At 38.2% G+C, this 27,079-nt stretch overlaps 1 protein-coding gene across 1 annotated transcript in view; it reads right to left on the bottom strand.

The window, feature by feature from the left end:
- grip2b (glutamate receptor interacting protein 2b) overlaps positions 1–27,079 on the bottom strand; it is a 112,538-nt gene that overhangs the window by 39,065 nt on the left and 46,394 nt on the right. The window contains exons 3-12 of the mRNA XM_041978936.1: positions 23,899–24,034; positions 23,667–23,812; positions 22,892–22,978; positions 21,867–21,942; positions 14,670–14,815; positions 13,316–13,463; positions 10,978–11,147; positions 5,315–5,470; positions 4,899–5,051; positions 4,631–4,817 (exon numbers count right to left, since the gene is read on the bottom strand). Coding sequence (XP_041834870.1) covers positions 4,631–4,817; positions 4,899–5,051; positions 5,315–5,470; positions 10,978–11,147; positions 13,316–13,463; positions 14,670–14,815; positions 21,867–21,942; positions 22,892–22,978; positions 23,667–23,812; positions 23,899–24,034 — 1,405 coding nt within the window. The remainder of the gene's footprint in view (positions 1–4,630; positions 4,818–4,898; positions 5,052–5,314; positions 5,471–10,977; positions 11,148–13,315; positions 13,464–14,669; positions 14,816–21,866; positions 21,943–22,891; positions 22,979–23,666; positions 23,813–23,898; positions 24,035–27,079) is intronic.

Raw genomic sequence — 27,079 nt, 5'->3', positions numbered from 1 at the left:
GCCCACGGCCAGAAAAAGATGAATGTGATTAAAGTACAGTTTTGTGCAAGTCTCGAGCCATCCCTCATTTTTTTTAATGCACTGCCAAAACAACAGGAGATAGGTGAATCAGATAACTGTAGTGTGAAAACATCAATGGAAATACAGTTTAAAGGGCAAAAACAATTAATGAGCTTAAGACTTAACATTTGATCTGACCACCATTATTCTCCAACACACACTGCCCAGATGCATCTCTCAGGTCCTATGTAGGGGTTTGGCTAGATTTGTTCCTAGTTCATAAGAACATCACTTTCAGATCTTGTTCATCCGATGTAGATAGCTTTTACATTTTTTTTTGTTCTCCACTTGTCCAGTTTCTTTGTATCTGAAAGGTCGCATTGCACACCATGTTGAAATATGACAGATTTTTAGATATAGCTCTTTAGAAATCACCTAGTTGCTGTAATATTCTGTTTTCTGTATCTCTAACTGTGTTATATGTGTTATAATATATATATATATATATATTATTTGTTTTTTTTTACTGGGTTGTCTATGTGTCAACAACACTGGTTCATCTCTTGAATTAGAAGCCTTTCATATACTTGAATGATTCATTGGTCAGTGTTAAGTGAAAAACCTCCAGAAGTAAGGAAGGAAGGAAGGAAGGAAAAAAGAAAGAAAGCAAGAAAGAAAGAAAGAAAAAAAGAAAGAAAGAAAGAAAGAAAGAAAAAGACTTCTACTGAAAACGGTTCATTATTTGAATTATTGTTTTGCATTAGGAAAAAAAAATAGTAAGAGTGATTTTTTTTTTTTCATTTTTTTGTTTTAAATTAAATACCAACTGTCTGAATGAACACGGACCCCCATAATCCTACCTCAATCTGCAGAGTTTTAGTAGTTAGAACAATAATTAATTTAACCCGTTAAGGCCCGACCCATGAAAAAATGGTAAGAAAAGTCCAAATTTTTAAATATGACGTCTTAATTTGACATTTTACAAAATGTAACAACAAAATTTACATTTTTTGGGGGGATATCTACCATTTATTACCATGTGATAGTTTAAAAATATTATAATATGGTTTTCTGCTTCTGGGTATCTATTAGGGGACAGAAGATAAGTATCACATTGTGTTCAACAGGATTTTGAGCAAAGTTTACACCATAAATTGAAGCGAAATGTCTCAGAAAATTTATGTGACAAATATGTTGGGCTCTTATGGGCTAACTTGTAACATGGATGTGTGCACTTCATAAAAGGCTGGCTTGGTCAATACTCTTTTTGAATTACTGGGTTTTGGTGGTGCAAGTCTGGCAAATGTAGAGTTAAAACAAAAGTTTGGGCAGGATAAGGTGATTGCTGCTCTAGCATCCTGAAGTCCTTCCTGCTTCTGGTTTTTCTATAGGTCTCATCTTATAACAGGGATTTTGCTTCAAAATGTCATTTTCCAGACTGTTCATGCTCAGGACAAAGGACTGGATCAAAGACAAGATCTGAACGGATCCACTGGCTTGCTTGGCGAGGCAGCATTTTATGAATTTGCTTAATATAAACATAATTTTAATAAACCATTCAATGTGGATCGTAATGGATTTTAATTTAACTGGATCATAAATCGATCCCAGTGAACTGGGTTAAATTTTATTACCTTCAGAAGTGCCTTGATATGACATGTGCTGCAAATCACTGCCATATAAATATCAGGATCAGATGGTCGTAAATCTCACTACCTACAGATCTGAGCCCTTCTCCTACAATGAAGCAGGAGAAAGGTTACAAAGATAGTCTGCCTTTTAATTTCATTTTGCATATCATCAGTCTTTTAAATATTGCATTTATTTATATTTTTAACACAAGGTACATCAATACAGTACCATCTCTTGGTGTTACATGAAGTTATATAGGCATTTATTTATGCTTTAGATAACTTCTGTGATAAAAATGGTTGCTTGATCTGATCACTGCTGTTAATCTACCTACAGAGCAGGAAAAACATTTTGAAATGTTGTGTTTAAAGGCATTAACAGCTTGGTGCAATTTTAACTTGTTCATTTAGAAAAGATCATTTGCTCAAGAAAAGAGAAAATACACTTAGGCCCTGATCTATTAACGCTTTGCGTGTACTAAAACAGGTGCAGACGGCTTTGCTCCGCTAAAATCGGCCCAAGCTTATCTATCAAAGCCGCAAACATGGAACTGCGTCAGTTATCCTGGCAAAACTGCGCCGCTCTCCACTTTGCGTTTCTGAAGCTACTGCATATGCATTATGGGCGTTCCGGCCAGAAAGTGCACATTAGTGGGAGGAGACTATGCAAATAAATCTGGTTTGCGCAGCAGTGGGATTCATGTAGCCCGCAAATAGTTTGCGGTGTTTATGTTTGCTCTAAAAATAGCGTTTCTGAAAAGCAGGTGCTAATTGGCACAACAGTATACGCGCAATGGCTGCAGTAATAATTTTAAGGAGGAGGCACAGACACCATGAAAGGCGACTAAGATAATGCATTTTTTTCTATTATATTAATATATTTAATGCCAGAGAAGAGGATTGTGGAGACGATCCAGCGTTGCAATATTAGAATTGCTGGATAAGTTTAAAGACTTTATCATGCCTGTCTTTTATTATTATTATTATTATTATTATTATTATTATTATTATTATTATTATTATTATTATTATTATTATTATTATTTCTTTATAGCTTTTAAACCTTTATTATTTCTTATTTGTCCCTTGCATGTTTTTATATGTACAATACCTTGGTTCCTAAAGGTTGTTGTTAGTGTGCCTTATAAATAAATTGAACTTGAATATGAAACTATATTGCAGCATTTCTGGCGACATTTAGATTTTTTTCCTCGACTTCCGCAATATTTTTATTTGTCTCCTTTATTTGTCTCAACTTCTATCGGATAAAAGTTAATTTTGCGTTTGCGGTTTCCTTGCTCTCCAGAACCTTACATGACAGAGCAAACAGCGCCGCTAAATCCTCATTTAAATACTGCTGTTTGCTCCGCAAATGATAACAGGAGCAGTCTTAATAGATCAGGCGCTAATCGTAGAAACATAACCAGAGCAAAACTGCGCAGCAAATGTTAAATAGCGCAGCAGTTTTGCCCTCGTCATAACTCAGCCCCTTAGTGTATTATAGGTATGCAGCATCTCCTGTGTTTTATGTTGATATTCAACATCAATGATCATGTAAGTTTTTATTCAGTCATAGATTTCACAGACATCAAAATAAAAAAGGATATTTTATATAATTATTGCTCTGCTAATAGTAGGTGTTTCTGAGTACTATTACAGTATATTTAAATGATGCTAATCAACTTATAGAAAAAAAAACCTTTACTGGCCACAGGCGATGTTTTAAGGCTCTAAGTTGTAGCTAAGTCAATTTCAGGATGGTGGGACAGGGGTTATTTAGATTCACACTGCTGAGTGGAAAGAAAGGTATTTATTCATTCCTCTGGCATTGGTGAGGGGAAACTAACTAATTAATGTTGTTAGCGTGGGTGCAAATGGAGAAGAGTGTGGCCTCAGGGTACAGAAACACACCCAGTTCTCAGAAAAGCTGTTAATATAATGGAAACACACATATACACAGTCATGACGCAGGCACGACAGACAGAGTGACCAGAGAAGCTAACACGCAGACATACAGCACTTTTACATCAATATTTGGATGACTCTTCTTAACTTAAGCACATGGTCAAACCTCACATATAACACAGAGCCAAACAAAGCTGTTAATACCCCAAAGCATTAGTCTCACACACACCCACCCACACAAACACAAACATCCAAATACATGCATGAAAGCCACAGTAAGTAAAACTGCCCACACAAACACCAAGAGGCATTAACAAAACTGCAGAACAACACTGAATGCATCACTTATGTGCAATCATTCTGTTACAACTCTTTCAATTAACACTTTACATGTTGCTAAACTGCAGCTGAGAGGATTTTCAGCAGCTAAAACCATAAGCAGAAGCAAAAGGGGGGCAGGGGATCGGGGACCTCTACTTTCTAGAAATAACGAGTGCTGTCCTCGTTAACACTATATGGCAAATGATTCTGATACTGTTTCATGTGATATGGACTTTTAGTTCATTATAGGTGCAACATAAGTTATATCAAGTTTGTTTGATTTGTCTAAGCTAGAAAAACATCTAATATCCTGCAGTCAATTAACCCATTTACATGACCATCAGAATCTAATAACTGGGAGAATTTAGATAATTCTAATAATCTGATTTGATGCATCAGAATGCTTTTCTGAACTGTGATGCTTGTGATAACATTTTTTGTCCTCCACTAGTTTCTCTGTGGTATTCTTGCTATTGGCTGCTACTTACTTACACTTTAATCTTAAATTAAATACCATGAGAGAATCATTAGTCTCGTCACAATACCTGGTTTACTTTCACTAGCTTCCATTTTTAAAATCTATACTTTCACACTTCATTTCCTACAGTTGCATAAACTAAAACCTTGCCATATGTCAACATGCAAAATGCAAAATAACCTGATGCATTTAACTTTAAATACAAAAGTACATAAAACTTATTTTAATAAGAATTCAAAGTTTAAAGTGAACAAATGAATCTTATCACAGTGAAAATGTGACAGTAAATACTCACCTCTCTGCTGAGCTGTCAGGTTCTATGAATCGGATCAGAGGCGGTGCAGACAGGGTTTCTGTGGCAAATATTCCTCCTTGCAGCTGGACACCAAAGCCGTTGAGTGGATCACCAGTTAAGATGACCTCACTGGTTTCTACATGAACCACCTGACCACCTGGACCCACCGAACTTGAAGCCAGGGACACTGAACATTAAAAAAACAAACATACTAACTGATTAGCATCCCGTGAGAGAAACTAGATAATTTTCACAATCTAGATCTTACAGGAACTCTTGTGCTCTTTCTTCCTCTGCCGTCGTTTCAGCAGTGAGTTTCGAGGACTCATGGGAACAGCTGACCTGGGCAGCGTGCTGGAGCTCTGACTACTGGGGCCTGACGTGGTTGTTGAGCCAGGAGAGAAACTTGCAGATACAAGAGCTGCAAATAGAGAAAAAAAAAGATGATGTTGATTTCTCCCACACAGCAATCCAAAAAAGGAAAGAGAATCACCTTGTTTTAGATCTAAACAGAGGAAAAATTAAGAAATGTGCAGCAGATTTTTAGAGAACACAAGATGAATAAAATGTACACAAATATGGCCAATAAAAATGACTTATTAGAATTTATTCTATTCCATATTCTGTAGGCTTGAGGCTTTTCAGCCAGCTGACAGCTGGTGACGGGCTGGATTGTGTTCTTACACTTGCAGTAGTCAAGGCTGTTGATGGTGTTGTTGTTGGAGGCAGTCCACGATTTGTTAAGGGTGGAACTTGCGTTGCAGAGAGTGGAGTTTGGAGGGTGACAGTAGTTCACACAAGGGTCCCAGGAGTGGGGATGGTCTGACTTCTGGACCTTCACTGGAACACACACACAAGTCAGTTTGTTACTGAATGAAACTTAAATGTGTAATTGAACATAGAAAAGCACCAAGTCTCTCACGTAAGCAGCAAAGTCTTAGTGCAGAACAAAGAACTCACAACTTCCAGACTTTTCCAGAATGGGAATGCCTAACCAGCTTCTGCTGCATATAATAATTAAATACACAGCTAAATCAAACTACAGTCATGGCTCAACTATGACATTTAATTACACAACTGTCTTTGTTCCAGTTTACTAGCACAAGAGGTGGACTGATTCCTTATCCAAACAATGTCTGACTCCATCATACTAGCTAGTAATATGCCCCTTTCAGTTTTGGTTAGTACTGAACTGGCACCAGTTGGCCTGTTCTGCACGGACCAAAACAACCGATTGATTGATCTGATGCCTTGTTATACCTCTAGTTAGGACTTTTTGCTCTTTTGCTTTAAAATTCCAGGCAACCCCGTAGCGAGGATTTGAAAGTGGCTGGTGTGTAGTTCATTAGCCACAATTCAGATTTGTTAATGTCTTTCATTTCAGTACTGAGGGCTGAGAAAGGAAACACAACCATATCAGGTATCTCTTACTGCAGACACAGTGCAAGAAGGAAGCCCCCCCCCATATTTCACTTCACTTTGGCAATAATTTTGTGTTGATGTAAAATGCTTTCAATGAAACATTGTGAAATGAAAGCAAACACAAGTAGATAAGTAACAAAGACAAGAAAATTGTCTTTTTATTTATTTATTTATTTTGTACCATGCTCCACAGTGATCTGGTTCAAATTATCCATATTTCCTGAGCTTTTCAAACCAGAACAAAATCTTGAGAGATGTTACCACTGCTGATAAATATTTATAACAATCAAGTAAAGTGAAGATCCCTTTGGAGATCATTACAGCAGTTTATGGGACACCTTCTCCAATTAATGCTGATGGATTGGAATAGTTAATATTTGGTTCAAAATCCTCTTGTTCTTTCCATTTTGTGCACATCCTAACTTTACTGTATGTTTAATTATAGATTCTCAGCTGCAATATAACAGATCTGGATCTTGCACAGTGCTGGTATTTATGAACGTCAACAGCTGGACTGATTTTTTCTCTTTACCATATTACGCAAAAAATAACAAGCAAAAAGATGAGGTGTACTTAAAAAATAAATGATTAGGTGTGCAGATTTATCACAAAGCTACTGGAACATCAGATGCAATGTTCTACAAAACAACTGATTGTGAGTTTTTCATTCATTTGCTCATCAAATGTAATTCCAATTTGACTGCTCTTTTCTTTCTTACTTATCTACAACAAGTGCAAGCCTGAAAACACACAAACGATGACGGGATTTGCCATCTGTTAAAGTTACATTTTTTAGATGTCGTGGGAGAACCTCTTGTGGGAAAACTCCTACTGAGAGCATCAGCGAACAATCAAGGCTACAGTCTGGCAACCTACACAGCTTCATGTGTAATTCCTCACCACACACACGCCTCCCTGAACTCTGAAGCTCATCCAAAGCTACAATGTGCTGCGACATTCATCCAGCAGAGCTTTCCCCATCCTCGTCATGTGAGCCACCTTTTTTAAACCGCTATGATGGCAGAAAGTCTGTGGGAGCAAAAGTGTTGGGCAACCTCGGGGTAAAATCTGAGAAATGTGAAAACGCTATCCCATCCAATCTTCCTTGAGTCAAAATAAAGATGTTCAGTGAAACACACTGAAGAAACAGATCTGCTGTAAGAAAATGGCTGTAGCACAACACACGCTGAAGATGCACACAAAAAGAATGAAGAAAACAAAATTGCTTTGCAAAGACTTAAACATGATGCATGCATGAAACAAGATACTTAATGAATACATAGAGGGAGAAGAAGATCAAGTGCACACACACTCACACTTAATGTCTCGACTCAAAAAATCTCATCTATGCAGCAGTAACACAGTCACAGAGATGTCAGACACACACAACTGCAAAACCTTTTTTCAAAGAGCCTACTTACAAAGCAGCATCAAGCTGCCTACAAGGTCTGCTGGAAGGACATCAGTTTCCTTATGAGCTGTATTCATATCTCAACACACACACACAAACTAAGAAGATGGCCACACAACTGCAATTACAAGATGAACAAATAATGAATTTTGCTTCTTGGACATAAATGAGAGATTTCAGATGAGATGGAGGACAGCTTTTTCCAGTGTATATGATTTTCTACGTGTAACTTCAAGGACCTGTGTCAAATCACAGCTTTTTGCTTTTTTAAGCACAGTAGAGGAGGAGAAAAAGTGTTTTTTGTTTGTTTGTTTTTTTAACTAGAAGAAAGGAAGACAAAGGGATTAGGAAAAAGACAGCTGAGAGGAGGAAGGAGGATGTAGGCCGTTTGTGACAGCTATGAGAGAGGTGCATTAACTTTAAAGCGTTAATGCCCGACCCAAGAAATAATGGGCAGAAAATTCTACTTTTTTGAACAATACTTTTTAGAATAATTTGCATATGTATTGGTTATTACCATATGATATGTGGAAATTATTGTGGTGAAAAAGGTATTCATCATTATATAGACTGTATACAACAGGGTTTATAGCAAAGTTTTTAGTATAAAGTGATGCAATAGGTCTCAGAAACAGTAATTAATGAAATACGATACATCAGCCATTAAAGGGTTAATTAAATGCTATCTTGACTTTATATTAACCATCACTTTTGTGGATAACTCAGTTACCCATCATCCAAAACTAAAGTTAACTTATTGCCCAATGTTCTGTGCAGCTAAAATAATTTTTGATCATAAATAAATGACTAATTCAATAAATAAATTAGTAAAAGAAAATCACCTTCTTTCTGCTTGTGAGCATGTATTTGAATATCTGAATTGCCTACCAACTCAAAAATGATACTTTGTGTTTGGTAGCTTCTGAAAATTGCAGTGGATTTCTATGTAAATGGTAAATGGACTCTAATTCTACAGCGCTTTCAAGGACTCAAAACACTTTGACACTACATGTCATCTTCACCCATTCACACACACTAATACAGTACTGCTATTATTTTCACTGTCACTAATGCAAACCCCAAAAGACACATGGGGAAGCAACATGTCTTACCCAAGGACACTTTGGCACATAGTCTGGGGAAGCCAGGACTTGAGCCACTGACCTTCTGCTCTTTCACCTGAGCTACATACTCCCAAAAATGTTCCCATATACAGTACATCTCCCAACTTCAAACTGCACTTGCTATAAGGAAAGTGAATTCAAAACGTTTTCTTGCTTTTGTGCTTCGCTATGAACAGCAAACTCACTGTAACAGCAGGACTGCACAATGCAGAATGAATGAATGAATAAAACTTTATTGTCATTGCAATACATGTGCAAAACAGGTGCAACAAAAATTATTTTCCCAGTACAAACCCATCCAAGGGTAGACAACAACATATAAACATAAACAGGATCAGGCAGACTGAGGCAGCAGCCGCCGAGCAGCACGCCATTAAAAATATATTCTTAACCCAATATAAAAATGAATAACACAAAGACAATAACGATAAGACGGACATTTTGGCATGAATGTTCTGCAACATACTAGCAAGGACAAGTGCAAGTGAAACATGGTCATGATTACACACATCAGAGATTAGCTCTATATAATGAAGTAATAATGTCTTTTTTAAATTAGTCTGTATTCAATAACCATAATTATTATTACATCATTATAAAAACATGTTTTTACAGATCCAGAAACAACTTTAGAATCATACAAGGTTCAACTTTTAAGCTTGAAACACTGTAATTTTTTTTTCAGTTTTATGTTCCCCTTTGGTGTGTGGTAGTATGAGCTCTCAGGTTAGACAATGTCTGCCCATCATATGCTATTAACATGCTGCAAGGATTATTAAATGTCATTTGTATTTAATTTGTTGTACACAATCTTACCACCAATTTCAAATAAGGCTCATGCTCCAAAACAAAAAGGGGCATCAGAGTTGAGCAGCTCCATCCACCCTCTAGAACAAGCTATAATGAACAGAGCTGTGAAGTCAGGGATGAGCAGAGAGCTGCTATAATGTCCCTTTGTGGTATTTTGATTGAAACATGACACAGACATTTCATTAAAATGAAATACATCCCGGCAGCTTGTGAAAAAGGGGCAATTTGTCTCCTTTCAGTCTTCTGTTGTAGCGTTATTTTACTCATGCTGTGATGTGTCTAATTGGGCCAGCAAGAATGCAGTGTAGACATTTTTTTTCCAAACAGGATAAAAAAGAGCAAGATGAGCTTGTACACATTTTCATGACTTAGAGGGAAACACTAAGTACATTCACATGCTTTAAGCTTCACAAGTACTGCAGGCTTTACTGCAGATTCTACGTGTGATCATGTGTTTCTCTACTCGTGTACATGCCTCATTTATAGATGTGCACACTAGTCTCACTTGAGCCCCTGAGCTGTGAGTATTAACCTCAGATAATAAACCAGTTCTTGGAATCAGCGTTTTCCCTGTAAATCCGAAGGTGCTAAATCTGTGACAGATGAAGTCATCAGTTGGCCGTGGGTGAAGAGATGCTCTTTTAAGTAATTAGGCACAAAGTCGCCATCGGGGATGAAACTGTGTTGTGATGTATTATAGAGGAAAAAAGGGTTAAAGATGCCAGAATGAAGGAGATTGTGTTTCATTGTGATCTGCTTTATTTGCACGTGCAGCAACTTAATTAGTTACCAAATCCAAAATAAATCTTTGTTGGCATGTTTACTTTGTTTATGCGACATAAATGGCAAAGATGTAGTGATCAGGAGCTTAACACAAAAAGCACGTTTACTTGCTGATAACATGGTCATTAGATGTATAACATGTAAAAACATATATTGATTGAACTGATACACAGGTCTTACCTTCAGTACAAGATTAATTAGGTTTTTCTTTGTTCTAAACATGCTTTCACATGAGGCATCATGGTTTAATACACAGGGCATGTTTTAATAATAAATAAAAATAAGTCAGAGGTTGGATAAATATTGGAGGGAAAACAAATCTTAAGGCTGGGTAAGTTAATGTGTTTTTTTGCATTAACGCATTAGTGGGTGGTACTGGCTTAGGATGGCCGTCATCATGTGTCTCAGCTATTAAGCATTTGGGATGGACACACATGAACCAGTGTTGTGTTGAGGGCTGTTATTCCTCCATCTCTGAGAAGCATCATTCTGTTGTTTTTACAGCAGTGTAAAGTGTACTGTGCTTAAACTGTGAAGATTAAAAAATTCTTTGTACAGTGCTTCGTTTAAAGGTTTAGGTTTTAAAATGTCATTAATAAATGGATTTGTTCATCATCAACAAAGTTCCATTTGCATAACTCTCTTACTACTACTATTCCATTAATTTTAAGCAAAGAGGTATTTACTCAATGTAAGAGACGCTTAAACAGAAAAATATACAACCACATTTTATTTTCAATCACAGGTCTCTTATTGATCATTAAACTTGGTGGATTTTACACAGCGTTTGCACTCACCTGTATCATGCTGTTTTCCAGTTAACCTTGTTTGCTGTGAAGGCAGTATTTCTAACTTGACCAGTTCAGTTGTGCTTGCTAAAAGCTGCGTCGCCTCCAGGACTGTGCAGTGCTCTGTTGATGTTCCATCTATAGACAGCAGATGATCCCCAGCATGCATCGCTCCACATCTGCATCACAAGAAACAAAAGACAAAAAAATATGAAGGAGAAGAATTACACACTGTTGCGGAAGAAAAACCCCTTTTGGTTATTTTGGTAAAAACTTATCTCTGTTGTCAAAATGGGGATCACATTTTAAAAATGAATTTTTCATTCACACAACAGCATATGTGAATGAGTACTGGAAAACTGTAGATCTTCACAGACAGCTTGTTTAGTCGACTGAGGTTATTCCAGTACTTGTTTCAACAGCACCAAGTTTAAGTGCTTCATGTATATTTTAGAGCCAGACTGAGCTCTTCTCGGGGCAATATCCTGTCTCATTCTGTTTGTTAGTTATACAGCTGGACAGAGGATATGTCAGCTTCTGTATGTGTATGTGTGTGTAAGCATTTCTTAAATAGAGAGGATATAAAATATATGAATGCAACCCTTGCATATCTGTAATCCTGCATGGCTGGCTTCAGAGGTGGGTGGATGAGAAAAACATTTCCTGCATTCACATTTGTTCACAAAAGCCATATCTGCATCATCTGTGGACTAGCTCCATTTCAAATGACATTCTGACTCACTGTATTACAACCATGTGAAAAGGAAAACACACACCCTTTCAATTCTTAGGTTTTATGTAACATAACAACAAAACATCTGGAAAAGCTAGGTAAATACAACCTTAGATAAATTGTAATGCAAAACATGTTATGTGAAAACATTTAATAATAAAACAAAAAAAGGAACAAATAGTGTATAAAATTCTAACCTCTTCTTCCACATTAAAGAGGTAGGTAGCAGTCAAGTGCTGCTGATCTGTGCACTTGATTAACTAATTATTATCAGTGTGAGCACTTTTGTAAAAGCAAACGTTTTTAGGTTACTTTGGGAGGAGTTATTAGACCATTATCCACAACATGGAGGCTACCATCTTACAGTTAGAAAGATTATTCACAAGCAGAAACATTCAGGACAGCTGCCAATCTTCTCAGAAGTTCAGCTCAAAAAAGACTGCAAAAAGTCAGAAGCTACATCCCAGACTCAGCAGGCTGCCGTTAGCATGTTAAATGCTAAAGTGAATAACAGTACAATTAACAACAGACTGATAAAGTATGTCTTGTTTGGAAGGGTTATGACAGAAAGTTTGTTCTCTCTAAAAAGAACATCATGATTTGTGCATATTTTTGCAGTCACAGCACCTAGACACCTTGTAGTCATTAGAGGACCATGAACTCCCCTGTAAAGGATTCTAGAGTCTAAAGCTAGGTACACACATAAAGATTATCGGGCTGTTTTTGTCCCGATTTTGCCCCATCCCGACCATGGACGGCAAACGCCCGATTTTTTAAGTCTTATAAGATTTTCCTATAAACTTATCATTTGGTCTGAGGTGTGTTATGAGCAAATTTGTCCCGAGAATTGGCTCCGAGTTGTGACTGTGTGGATTGTGATGTGGAACAGAATGTAGCCAATCAGCGAGCGAGCTGACTGGGGAACAAGGAAGGATATAAAGTCTGTGTTCATGCTGTCTCCAGACTGTTTTTTTTTTTTTTTCCCCAGTTCTGGATCAAGACCACCATCATTCCCTCGTCTTGTATGTCCTCTTCCATGCTGGGTGTTGTGTTTTCCTGTTGTTGTCATGGTTCTTCTTCTTTGTTTTTCTGGTTGTTGCTATGTTTCTTCTTCTTAGTTTTTGTTAGATCACGTGTGGTCACGTGAGATTTCTGGCTCGGAGGACTAGATTCTAGATCAGTTGTGGGACAGTATCGTTATGAGTGTGTTGTTCTGTGATGAGATTATCAGAGCACACCACACACAGTATAATCAACACTGTTAAATGCCTAATTTTTTATCTTCACATGTGACGTCTCTAACAGATAAAAAAAATCTCATCAGATTAAAGAAATCTTTATGTGTGTACCTACCTAACATGATGCCATCTGTCTGAGAGCTACCTTGGCTGAAACATCATGTAAAAGGACAGTGATCCCAAACACAGCTGCAAATCTACAACAGAATTAACCAAAGTTTCTGAGTTAAATTTGGAAATGAATGCACTGATAACCAGGATAAAGAGCGGTCCATGTAGTGTTGGCTACATAGCAATGTACAGGAATCTGAGGCAATATTTTCATGGCAAGCTGCATTTGCATTTATAGACTGAGTGTGAGAGGGTGTGTTTTTACCTGTCCACCACACTGCCAGGTTTAACCCGGTCGAGGACTATAACCTGTTTGTTTCGATGATTGGCTGATGTCAGCGTGATGCCCAGCATTGCTCCAGGTGACTTGGCAATCTCCACCAATAGCGGACCAGAGGCATTCGTCACCGTGTCTGATTAGGGGGTAAAAAGGGATTTTATTTTTCATAATTATGATCTTTACTGTTATAACACAACAGATTATTTTATTAGCTTTACAATATAAGCAGAGTGCGAACCATACCGTGGGCTTAGGGGGAGCCGCTTTTTTGCATTTCCTATCTTTTTTCGGCAAGTAAGAACATGATGCCAGCTGATATTACAGCTTGCCCCACAGAACATAGGCGTACCAATACATAATGGTTAACAACTCTTATGCAACAATAAGACATAACAGGTGCAAATGTCCCTTGCAAAAAAAAATTTTACCACTCTTTTTGCGAAGATCAACTTACATAGTTAATATTCCCCACATATCACACACGTACACAGCGATGCTTGCCATACACAATATAATGAGCAATGATAGTTTCCCATATTGTAAATAGTTAAAGCAGGTCTTACCTTACCTTTTACGCATTTACTTCTTTTATTTTGTATTTAACGTAGATCTACAGGAAGTTTAACTTGGAGCGCCGCCACGCTTCAGTGGTCACAATAATTATAGTATCCATAGTCATACTTTAGGCTACAGTGAATTTGTGAGCAATCAGCATACATTTTATTGTCAGTATTATATAGCTCCCCCAACATTTCATAAATCCTATTTCTAGGGGAGCTCATGTTTCATTAAGGGGAGCTATAGCTCCCCCAGCTCCCCTGTGGTTCGCACCCTGAATATAAGTAAGGCAGAGACTGGTGTATAAATAGAGTAAGTTTAAATGCATTTATATAGCACTCTTCACAGGTTAAAAGCAACAAAGTGCTTTACAGAGAGCAAAGAATAAAAGCAATCACACACACACACACACACACACACACATATATATGTATATAAAAAAACACAGAAAAATAGAACAAACTTGAAATTCAGCATAAAGACAATGGCACAGTGTTCCACAGTTTGGGGGCCACATCTTTAAAAGCCCCATCCTCTCGAGACTTAAAACAGGTTTGTAGAACCACTAGCAGTCTTTCACCAGCTGACCTCAGACTACGAGAAGAGGTGTGACTTTTAGGAGATCAGCAATGTATGGTGGGGCTTGACCAGACAGGGATCTAAACGTAAGAACTAAAATTTTTAAATGTATTCTAAAATGCCCCAGAAGCCAGTGTAGAAAGGCCAAGACAGGTGTTATGTGATTATATGTGTGTGTGTGTTCACATTTGTGACGTCTCACCCATGATGGTGACGTCATATTCTATCTGGAACAGTGCTTCTTGGCCACACTGAGCCAGCACACTGAGAGCATCACTGTGGTTGGCATTGTGCAGCGGCACACCATCCACACTTAGAAGACGATCTCCAGGACGCAGTGTGCCCTCTCTGGAAGAAAAAAAAAAAAAAAAAAAAAAAAGCGCAAAGAGAAAAATCAGCTGCTAAAATACAGAAAGTACAGGAGATAAGAATTTGAATAAATTCTATAAATCCTGATTCATTTTCTTATTTTAACCAAGAAGTATATTAACTCATCAGTTTCTTTTTTTCCCATCAAGGCTACAGACTGCAACCAAAAATCCATGGAGTGGCACTTTTCCCTGGTCACACTGGTGTGCCAAACATTTAGTGGGCTATTTACTGGTAACTGGAAATAAAGAGAGGAGTGCTCATAGCTTTTCTTTTGAGAAAAATGCCATGCACCCCTATATTAGCAAAAACATGGTTGTACTGGAAAAAGAAAAAAGCCCTGTTTTTGTGATTTGAAGTACAAAAAAATGCTAAATGCGAGAAATAAACATCATAGTTTCATAATTATAATTGTTTTCTTGTTAACACCTTTGCAAACATATTTTATGAATCATATTTCTGTGAATCTTACATCATAGCTGCGTCTCTGGTGCATGTTGTCAGTAGATACACGACTCATATTTACTCATGGGAAAGCTGAAAATGACCTTGCTAAAAAGATAATAACTTAAATGCTTCTGCAGAATAATTGTATTCTCAGTTTACAGTTTGAGGTTCACAGCTCTTTGTTTCTGTTTCTGTGCTGATGTGAACGCCTTGCTAGTAAAGATTCCACTGGTCTGTCATTCCCAAATATGCTGTTATTCAACAGCATCTTTTGTAAATAAGACATCTGAAGCATGACATGTAATAGTATTTTAAGTTTCGGACCATCAGAACTGAAACATAGAGTTTCAGTAAAAGAAAAAAAAATCAAGGAGTCGGTGATGATAATGATGATAATTTTTACAAGTCACAAAGCATCATCTTCAAAAAATAAAGCAGTTTGTGCTGAATTTGATTACGAGAAACATTTACCTGCCATCGTCATTTACTATCATTTACCAAACACTACGGGCGATGACATAAGTGAATTTTGAGACCAAACACCTAAAAGACAAAGTTGGGTGAAGCCATTTATAAACTTTAGACTCTGGTTACTTCTTGGTAAATGACAGCTGTACATTTTACACAATTCTACAGCATCCACAGTACCAGCACGTTGCTCTTTACTTACAAAATGTAACTAAATATGCAAGTGTCTAAATTATTCAGTTTATAAATAACCACAAATTTAAAAAGGAAGGCAACCATTTCCACTAAAAACTGTTTAAAATATTAAATGTTATTAAAGCTTAAAGAAATTTATTCTGTCCTTCTTTCTCTCCTCCTCTACAGTGAATATCACCACCCATCACTAAGTGTCTCTTCACTTCATCTCTTCTGCTTTCCCACGCTGTCAGAATAATTCCATCTTTATTTTCCATGTTACTGATCCTGTCTAACAACCTCTGTTCAGTTTTTCTCAGCCAATCAGCCCATAGTCTGTGTTCTTTAAATAACACGCAACTTTCCTCCACTTCATCAGGGTTCTGCAGGGCGCCTTAACCATTTCCATAAATGAGTATGCTTTATTGTAAAAGGGAATTTTATTGATAAATGTATGTTATTGATCATAATCAAGATTACATGGCTGTTTACCTTAAAAGAAAAGGGAAAGTCAAACTTATCAATCCTAAGTACTTTGGAGGTGATATCCCATTGAGGAGGAATAGCATATGATGCAGGCCTCTCTCTGACCTTCCACCATAAGTGGAAGAAGTGAATGGGATTGGAAAAATGTAGCAGACAAACTAATGTTTTGACAACTTGGGCTCTTGGAATCATTGTGGTCCACACCCCAGACCACTTGGTAGCAGTATTGCACCAATTCAGTTTTGCCAACTGCCCAAAAATATAAAGAAGAATAAGAACTGCAGAAAGAGAGCAGGGTTTACTGAATGCATTGAAGGGAGAAAAGAATGAGAGAGCTATGGAGAAAGAATTAACTGGGATGAAAGAGGGCAGATATCTTTTTCTTGGTTTAACAGTAAAAGTGTTTCTTATTACATTTCCCTCACGTCTGTAATGTTATTAGTATAGTAAGTTACATAGTTATAAGTCAAAGTCAGCTTTATTGTCAATTTCTTCACATGTACAAGACATACAAAAAAATCAAAATTACATTTCCCATTGTCCCACGGTGAAGACAAGCCAGGACATTTCAACACTGAAGTAACCATTAAAAATAAAAATAAAAAGTGTACAGACACAACAGATATCTGACATAACACTGAGTGATAATAAATAAAGTGCAAAGATTTAAGGCATATACCGATCCTAAGGCTAACTGTAACAACAATAGCAGTTTTCTTCTGGGGAGCTGAGGGTAGACAGGGAAGAGAGTCCAGCATCTCAACCGCCTGGTGGATAATGCTGTTGGTGAGTCTGGTGGTACGGGAATGGAGACTCCTATACCTCCTACCACAAGGCAGGAGGCTGAACAGGTTGTGTGCAGGGTGGTTTGCATCGCTCATTGGTGAGGCGGGTGGTGTATATGGCCTTCAGGGATGGGAGTGGTGCGCCAATGATCCTTCCAGCTGTGTTCACTATGCGCTGCAGAGCTCTATTGTTGTAGTCAGTGCAGCTCCCACCCCACACAGTGATGCACAGTGAAGGGATGCTCTCAATGGGTCCTCTGTAGGATGTGGTCATAATGGGTGGTGGAGCACTTGCCCGCTTGAGCTTGCGCAGGAAGTAGAGATGCCGCTGAGATCACACTGAGCACAGGGTCTGAGCACACAGCCTTGGGGAGCCCCTGTGCTCAGTGTGATGCTTCTCGAGGTGTTGTTGCCGACACGTACTGCTTGTGATCTCTGACTGAGGAAGTCCAGCAGCCAGTTGCAGAGGGAGGTGCTGAGACCCAGTTTGTCCAGTTTGGTTGTGGTATTATGGTGCCGAAATGAAGGAAATGAAGTCTATGAACAACATTCTCACAAATGAGTCTTTCTTGTTCGGGTGGGTGAGGACTAAGTGTGCAGGATGGGAATGATTTCTTCAACACAGGTATGATGGTGGTGGCTTTAAAACATGATGGAACAACAGCTTGACTCAGAGAAGTGTTAAAGACGTCCGTGAAGACCTCCTTAAGCTCCTCTGTGCAGTCTTTCAGCACACAGCCAGGGATGTTGTCTGGACCTGCTGCCTTCCGGGTGTTCCGGGTGGAGAGCGTCCTCTTCACGCTGGTGGTAGACAGGCATAGAGTCTGGTCGTGCAGAGGGGGTGGGGTTTTCTGTGGGCGTGTGTTGTTTTGTGCTTCAAAGTGTGCAAAGAAGCTGTTCAGGTTGTTGAGCAGAGAGGTATTGTTCTCGCAGCTCTGTGGCGTGGGCTTGTAGTCTGTGATGGCCTGGATGTCCTGCCATAGGCTCTGTGCGGCTCTGCTGCCTTTGAAGTGAGAGGTTATGTTGTACTACTGTTTTGCTTTCCTGATGCCCCGGGACAGGTTGGCTTCCACTGTTCTCAGGCCAGATTCATCCCCAGCTCTGAAGGAATTGTCTCTGGCCCTCAGCAGCCTGTAGATGTCCCCTGTCAGCCATGATTTCCAGTTAGCCCGTGTGATGATGCTCTTTGTGTAGGTCACATCATCCATGCACTTGGTGATGTAGGAGGTCACAGTGTCTGTGTACTCCTTAATGTCTGTATGGCTGTTATAAGTGGCTGCCTGCTTAAACATTTCCCAGTCTGTTGTGTCAAAGCAGACTTGAAGAGCAGAGGAGGCCCCCTTTGGCCTGAGTTTCTGAACTGGAACTGGAACTGGTTTGGTAACTTGCACTCTGTCTGTATGCTTGCATTAGCATTAACAATGAAGTGATCAAACAGTCCATTGCAGGGGGGCTGGGAATATTTATTCCTCCAAAGGGGGATGTGGTAGAAAAAGTTTGAGAACCACTGCCCTAAGCCATCTATTTAGCTATGCTGATTTAGGCTTACACTGCTGAAGGACATCCCATGATGCACTGAGCACTTCCCTTAACTTTTGACTTCATTTTCCCTGCATAAGTGTGTGGCATTATTGTTGTCATTAAGTTGCGTTTGTTTCTCAGTAGACATCTCTGCCTTAGTTATGATGCTTGTTGACTTCTCTCTCCTGTCCTCTCCAGCCCTAACCTTTCAAGGCAGATGGCTGCCTTTCCTGGCTCTGCTGGAGGTTTTTCCATGCTCAGGATGGAGGATTAAATTGAGAAGAAGTTTGGCTTCCTTTAGCAATTATTTTATTAAATTGGCTTAAATGAACATAGTTAGTATAAAGTGGACTAATGGAGATCAAATATATATCAAATATGTGACAAGTCTTTGTTCTGAACCATTTCATATATGCATTTCAAACTTAGATAAAATTCAATCAGGCAGAAATTGAGAAGCTATTACTCAGAAAAACTGTCACAACAAAGAAGACAAAAAGTAAATGCTGATAAAAAAAAAAGACAAGATCGACATAAAGCAGATGAAAAAGAGCATTCAAGATGGCAGGCGTTATAGTCCAGATGTCAAGTCAAAGAAAAATCCTGTGCCATTTGTTGCCACACACATGGATTCTGTTAGATACGCCCCCTTCTTCATCACCACAATACTGTCTTATGATCTGAGACTTAGAGTAAACTTTTCACCCTGATTTTCGAACTTGGCACACTGGAAACCTCACTAAGATTTCAGACTTCACAGCCACTTTTCCCTGTTGAAAACCTCAGTCTGGTTTAGGCTATTTTACAACACTTTTACTGGCAGAAACAGTCAGTTGTGTGTTTCAGGTAGTTATCCATTTCCTCAACCATGGATGTGCCTCATTTGAATTTTTAAAGCAGAGAGCTGCATTAGAGAGCAGACAGATGCTTTATTCATGCAGCCAGAATACAGAGCTGTCACCATCTCAGCTACAAATTTTAAAACATGACACAGATAGCCCCGAAGCATTTTAACAACATGATGCAAGCTAAACTGAGACCACAGAGCCTTATTACAGCAGGAACAGGGTTAGACCATGGAAGCATTTTTAAGCAGTTTTACAAATTTTCTGTCTTGTTTGTGTGAATCAATGTCTCCACACACACAACCAGCATGACAATGACAAAGAGAAATATTGAAAGGAAGTAAAGGTGGACCACCAAAGCTTAATACTAACAGACTGGTTGGATTTAAACTCTACAAGTGTGGATTTCCAATTTAAAGATGGCTCTAATATAAATTTCTGGTTGAAACACAACATCCCAAGGACTGTACTGGCATTTAGCCTGCTTCCAGACCTGCAGGCTCTCCATCTGTTTGTGATGAGTGAAAACGGTTTCTTTGTGGCCTTGAATAAAAACCTCTGCCGTTTTCAGAGTTGGTGCTTTAATTCCTATCGGGTAATGCTAAAAAACCTCAGCACTCCTGGGACTGTGTGGTGCTGTGGATTAAGTTTTCTGCAATTGGCATTTAAATGGTATATAATACAGCATGAATATCTCATTGCTTTTGCAGGGCTGACCCACATTCTGAAGATGATTTCCTCCTGGGCAAAATGATTCAAACATAAGAATTTAATCTTTAATCTTTGTCCCAGTCAGTCAAATCTAAACTGGTGGATGAAGTAAATAATTTTGTGTGGTCTTTTACTGGAAATAAGGACATCTAAAAGGGGATTACAAAGACCATGGGTAATGAAACTAATATATGGTAGATTTAGAATAAATGCAGACTGATGTAAACTGGATTTCATCATTAAGTCCTTTAACAGGACCTGGAGAAATGTTCTCAAGGAAGCATGAAATCACTTCATCAGTTGAAACATGATACAGTGATTAATTTCATGCAGTTACTCTGCATCTCTCCTGATTTATTGCTGCATGCTTCTCATTAAAATAGGTGCTAGCAGAGTAAAAATAACATCTTAGAGCTCCAAAGTCTTGCATGAGATGACTGAAGCTGCTGAGTGATCAGAGGAGATGGTTACATTTTCTTTTCACAATCCTCCTGTCTTAGCAGGAGTTACTGTGCAGGAAAAGCTGAGTCAAAAATATAAGACCACATTTTAGAACAGTGAGCTTTGCTTAAAATCAAAATGGTCAGGAGGCAATGACAGAAAAATGGTCCTCAATTTAAAATTGTGAAGATCCCACCATCTACAGTGTACAGTATAATCAAAAGCTCAGGAAGAATCCCTGTGCGCATGGGACAAGGTTGAAGCTCAAAGCAAGATGCTTATAATTTTGGGGCCTTCAGGTGGTACTGCTTAATAATAAAAATAATAAAAAGACTTTTTACTGGAAATCACTGCATGAAAATCAGTGTGAATTACTTTGAAGTCCCCAAATCCAGGTTATAAAGCACTTTTATGAAAAAAAAGAAACCATATGATAACACAATCTGCCACTTGAAAGCTGTGCAGGGAAAATAATACAGTAAAGATTTCCCCAAACACTCCAAAAAGAAGATGTGGTCAATACTGTTTGTGTTAAAGATAATTAGAATATTTACAGGGATGAGAAACTAAAATGTTAAACATTGTTCTTTTTGTAATACAACATTTGCTCCCTGTGAGGGCTATAGGGTATGCAAATGTGTAGGAAATCTTGCTCAGGATCTGCAGGAGGAGGTTGAATCATCATTGTATTAAAGCAGTTCAACAGTTGCAAAGCTGACATTTATATGAAATGTCATGGATTATTACTTGAACATGAAGGCTGAGGCAGACACATGACAGCATTAAAGGGATAGAGGTGATTCATGCTGCTGCAGCTATGAGTAAGTTGTTGACATACCAGTGATGGTCACAGGGAATGACACCGTTATCTTTGGGGTTTATTCTTCTGAGGTCACAGAGGATAAATCCCCCAGACTCCAGCTGGTCAGGCTGCACTGCTGTCACTTTATACTTGACAGAGGCAACTGATAGCCTTACTTATTTTTCCTGTAGATATAATTTTTTTGCCCTTTCCCCCTGCAACTACATCTTGCTCAGATGTTTCAGTATAGCTGTTTGTGAATGAATGTGTAAATATAAATTTGTGAGTTTGTACATTTATGCACATATGAGGCTGTGTCTGCAGTTCAGAGTGTTAATCCTGAGTTGTACCTGTCTGCAGGACCTCCTGGCCTGACGTAGGTGACAACTAAGGGGCGTGACTTGTGCCAGTCTTCATGGGTACCACCTGTAAGAGAAGCAGGACAAAGCAGGTCAAATTAAATCTGGCTGAGATGAATGGAAACCAGAATTTCCTCTAATCACCAATAAACAGAAATCTTGTAACTTTATCTAATAGTAAATAATTAAAATCTATGAATGAAAATATTCCTCTGAGTAGAATCTGTTAAATTTTTCAACCACCTATGTTCTTTAAGAGCATGTAAATATCCTTTTTCCATTAATCCTCATGTGTTTTATTTTTTAAAAAATAGTCATGCAATGTCATTATTAGCTTGACTGAACCACTTCCAACCATGAAATTGCACTTATTCCCGCAAGAAATCAGTTATCAGGTAAAGTGTGCTGATTCATATTTGGACGTATATGTCTGACAAAAATGTCAATGAAATATGTCACATTGACTTGAGCCCAGTGGATCAAAAACACACGAGTCCCTATCAACAAAATGAGAGATAAATAACACCCTCAACCCACCTATGGAAATTGAATGGAAATGCATTTTTTTCCTGGAGTTAATTAAATTTTTTGAGGTGTTAAAGAACATATTAAAAAGAAAAAAAAATGCAACTGCACTACTCCATCATATCTTTACAGCTCTGTTAATAGCAGCCTGTTTAATGTAGGTGAACTCATTCAACTCACTCCATCCTTCTCTTGCTCTGGCTTTGTCTTATTTGTGATCAGCAGTATACTGTAGTTGTTTGTGATCATGCAAACAGAATATTTGGATACAACTTGCGCTTTACAACCACTGAAGCACATTATCACCAAATGAGAGCATACAGTACTCTTAGAGCTCACACTAGTACACACCAAATACAAATATACTTACAATACAAAAGCAGACATTACATGCCATAAACAACACCTGCAACAGGCAGCATTTTTATGCCCTTAAAGCATACTTTAATATTAATTTATTCATACAATTACTTTTAAATTTATACATTTACCTCTCATGACGAAACCAAAGCTGGTCCCCTCCTTGTGCAAACAGATGTCGATTGTCTTTGATATAACCCCTGAGGTGCTGTCTGGTGCTTTGAAAGAAAAGAATACACAGAAACTGTGAGAAACAGGCAGACGGAGAGGTGAAATCTTGGAGCAATGTTCAGCATTTCCTATAGCAATGTGCTTCTGTTACTGCCTTAATCAAAAACAATTAATATTTAATTGTGTAATCTAAGAGAGGCGGATGAGAAAACACACAACTTTAAAAGGAAGCTGAAATATTTGAAAAGTTATCACAGCAACAGTCATTTATACTTCACTATTTCAGAGATGGAGGAATCCCCATCCTGCAGTGCATCACTGTGCTTTTCTTCTACAGCCTTTGCATCAGGACCCCAGCCCCCTACTGTGCCAACAGCTGTATTATTGAATCAGTAATGGGAGCACATTTGCCCCAAGGAAATAAATTCATATTGAACAATTGTGTATATTATGATTTATATTCAGAAACAATTTTCTGAGCTACATTGAAATGTAATAGCTGCTATATGTGGTACATGAAAGAAAGTGTGTGTAGGTATTTTTCCTTAATGAACCCAAAGTTGACATGCACCACATTCAAGTAATGTCTTGCAGAAATTTTATATTAAATGAAAAATAACTGAAGGGAAAAAAGACAGAAGAAAAAAGTCAGTTTGGGAAAATGAATACAACATTAGTGATCATACTGAAGCATGCTGTAGAAGCTACAGAATATGGAGGTGAAGTCTTCAGTACCTGTAGGAGGCAGCTCATACTCCACCTCCAGCAGAACTCGCTCCCCAACATTCTTCAGTAAACTAATGATCTCTTCATGCCGCAGTTTGGTCAGATTGATGCCGTTCACCGACTTGATGTAGTCCCCAACATTGAGCTGGTCACTTCTGCATGAAAAAGGAATCCAAACATGTCAAAGCATCCCTAAAAGTTATTTCTTCCTCTCCTACAGCAGTGCCTGAGCTTCACCCACCTGGCTGCCAGTCCGCCGGGCCGTAGGTTTGATACCCGTGGCTTCCCATCCTTGTCAGTGCCTCCCGAGATGGTGAGTCCAAGTGTGCTGCCTTCTTTCTTTACTAGCTCCACCATGGTCACCCCCCGCAGAGCTTCTAACCCAAAACACAACACAAAGACACACACACGCACACACACACACACACACCCACAAAAGGACATGGACAGATGTGAACACAAACACACAAAATACATAAATGAAACAGGTTGTTAGTGGCTGCTGGGTTTATTCTTATTTCTGGAGTAAAGAAAAGGCTTTGATCCAAAAAACGTTTGTTGTGACTGTACATGTTCTAAAGCAGAACACTAATCTGTTAGCTCAAAAGATCTGAAAAACTCAGATGTAAATATGACTTTCAGATAAGATAAGCCAAACTAATCAGAAGTAACTATTATATTCGTTTTACTTGGAGTTAATTTCACAGTACAACTTCTTGCCAGGGATGAAAAGATATCAAATGTTACAACATTGTACTATATAGTCACACATTTTGAGAGACTTGTAGTGATGTTGTGACAAAAAGAGCAGAGGGAAAATAATATTCAGTACATGGCAAGGTTTTCAGACAGCCCTTTTTTCTTTATAACTGCCAGGAAAAATCATAAATATGAGAAAATAAAAGAGGAAAATTACAACTACATGCCATTTCTAACAGGATGCCAGCAAAAAAATCAGCAAGAAAGGTTGAAGAAAAACTTGTTGCTGAAAACTAGTACATTTCCCCCATACCTAATCCAGTTTGGCTTAATTTCATAGACATCAATTTCTTTATTAAGATGAAAGATGGTGTACTTGGAACTGTGTTTCTTGGACTGAAGACAGCATTTGACACTCTTAATCACAAAGTTCTTCAATTTCACTTCACATACAGTTAAATAGAATCTTATTTGTTAAATCAGAGTATCTGTGCACTGAATCATGAATAAGCTACCATATGTTTGTTTTAGACCATTATTTGCATTATATATCAAAGATCGTCTTTTCCATATGTCTGAACTATAACATCCAAATGTATGCAGATGACATTGTGATATATGTACATGTTAGTAATACAACAAGGTGCTGATTAACTAATCTACTGTATCTATATCTACTGTATATTCAAATCCATCTAAAACTGTATGCACATTTTTTTTGTCTTTTTTATGGCACAAGTGCAACAGTTATCCAGTAGAGCCAGATGCTTTAAAGAAAATGAAAATGATTTGAAAAATACCCAGTCAGTGTTGTTTTTGGCAGGCATCTCAGTTTTAGTCTTAGTTTTAGTCTTATGCTTATTAGTTTTAGTCACGTTTTAGTCACGTCTAAGTTTGATAGTTTTAGTCTAGTTTTAGTCGACGAAAACTCAAAAATGTTTTAGTCTCGTTTTAGTCAAATAAAAAAGTATTAGTCTTTTAACAAATTAATTTAGGTCAATAATACGTATTAAAAAGTGTTGTCATGGTTGACAGGTTATAACAAGTATTGCATTTCATAAAACAAGTTAACCTTAATGCTTCTGCATAATAACCAGATCCTTTACCAGATTGATAGCTGTAGCCGAGACTTTCACATCAACAAGGATGCAATGCTGCCGTGCTATACCAACTGCTGTTGGTCAGAAACCTTTTATTTCTATATTTCATCTTTTTTCATAAATCAATGCCCTACTTCATCATAAAAAAATGTCCCACAAGAAAATCGCAGATCTATAAGTTCAACATATAGCAACACATTGCGAGCTTGTTGTTTGTTTTCTTTCATCAATAATTACTAAATTAAAAGGAATGGTTTTAGACTTAGAAGGTTTCCCAGCCAACAGCAAATACTGTAATCAATTACTCCTAAAAAGCAAAGAGCAACAACATATTCTTACTTTAGTAACTGTGGCTTTATTTCTGAGAATGTTCTGAAGTGCAATACTACACCCTGAACATACACATGCCCAAAATATGAGCAATGGATGAGGATCACATATGCTCAACTTGACCTGGTCTGTCAGTGAAATTATGATGGATTTTAGTTAAAATATGTCCATATATCGTTTCGTCGCTCCCACCAAACCCCTCTGTCGACGCTGCCATCATGATTCATCTATGTGTTATGGGATGTATCTAACTGCTGTGTGTGTGGTTCAGCCAGCTCAGTGTGTGTGTAAGTGTGAGTGAACGTGCACGCGGAGGGAAACGCACATCGGGAGTGAAGTGAGTGGAGAAGTGGTGTAAAAAGTATGAACGAGGTCTTGTAATAAAGCCGTTTCTCAGTGCAACCACTGCCTTCCTTTCCTTGTGTTTCACCCTGTTAACAAGTGTAGAGAGGAGTATAGGGTGTTAACCCCGAAGCGAATGCTACTTCGGCCCTGGAGAAGATGGATCTCCCGTGTCTTCCGACCCCGATCAGAAGAGGAAAACGGGAAAGGTTAACATACGAATGAATAAACTGCTTGTCTGTATGCGCTGCACGTCTGGTGGAGGGTGCGGCCAAGGTGCAGCAGCATTGCTGACTGACAGATTGCGCTCACACTAGATAGATACGTTGTGCATTTTTAAAGTTGGACAATCAGCCCTTGAATATTTTCGTCTCGTCTCGTCAACAAAATCTCACAAATGTCTCGTCATATTTTCGTCATCAGAGAGCCCTTTTAGCTTGTCACCGTCTCGTTATCGTCATGAAAAAAAGGTTCGTCAACAAAATAAATTCGTCATTGTCATTGTTGGCAAAAGCAACACTGGTCCCAGCGGGAAATTTCTGTGTTGTATGTTCTGCAGGTTGTAACTGAATGTTTCTTTGAAAGCTGGGGTTAAAAAAAGAAAGTCTGTTTTGGGTTTGATTAATTCTCTCAAATTTATGGTACATTAGACGTTCCACATCAGAGGCAGCTAAGATGTACGCATCCAATTATCTTCTCACAAATTATTTACTGCTGAACAACCTGTTAGGCCAATACCAGTACTCTAAAGCCACTGCCATCTTTATTAAAACAACCACCTAAAATTCTGGATAAGAAGCCTGTACTTTGTTCATCACTGTCGAATTCTGAGAAAAAAAATGCTGAGTTGGTTAAACAGCAAACACTGGATATAAACTGGTGATGATTGTGAATCTCCTCTACCTGAACCCAAACAGCCCAATGACTCTTGATTTAAGTTTCAACAGCAAC

Source organism: Melanotaenia boesemani, chromosome 3, assembly GCF_017639745.1.
Source record: "Melanotaenia boesemani isolate fMelBoe1 chromosome 3, fMelBoe1.pri, whole genome shotgun sequence".
NCBI lineage: Eukaryota > Metazoa > Chordata > Actinopteri > Atheriniformes > Melanotaeniidae > Melanotaenia > Melanotaenia boesemani.
The sequence above is the reverse complement of the archived record's forward strand: the minus strand, read 5'-3'. Positions and strand labels throughout refer to the sequence as shown.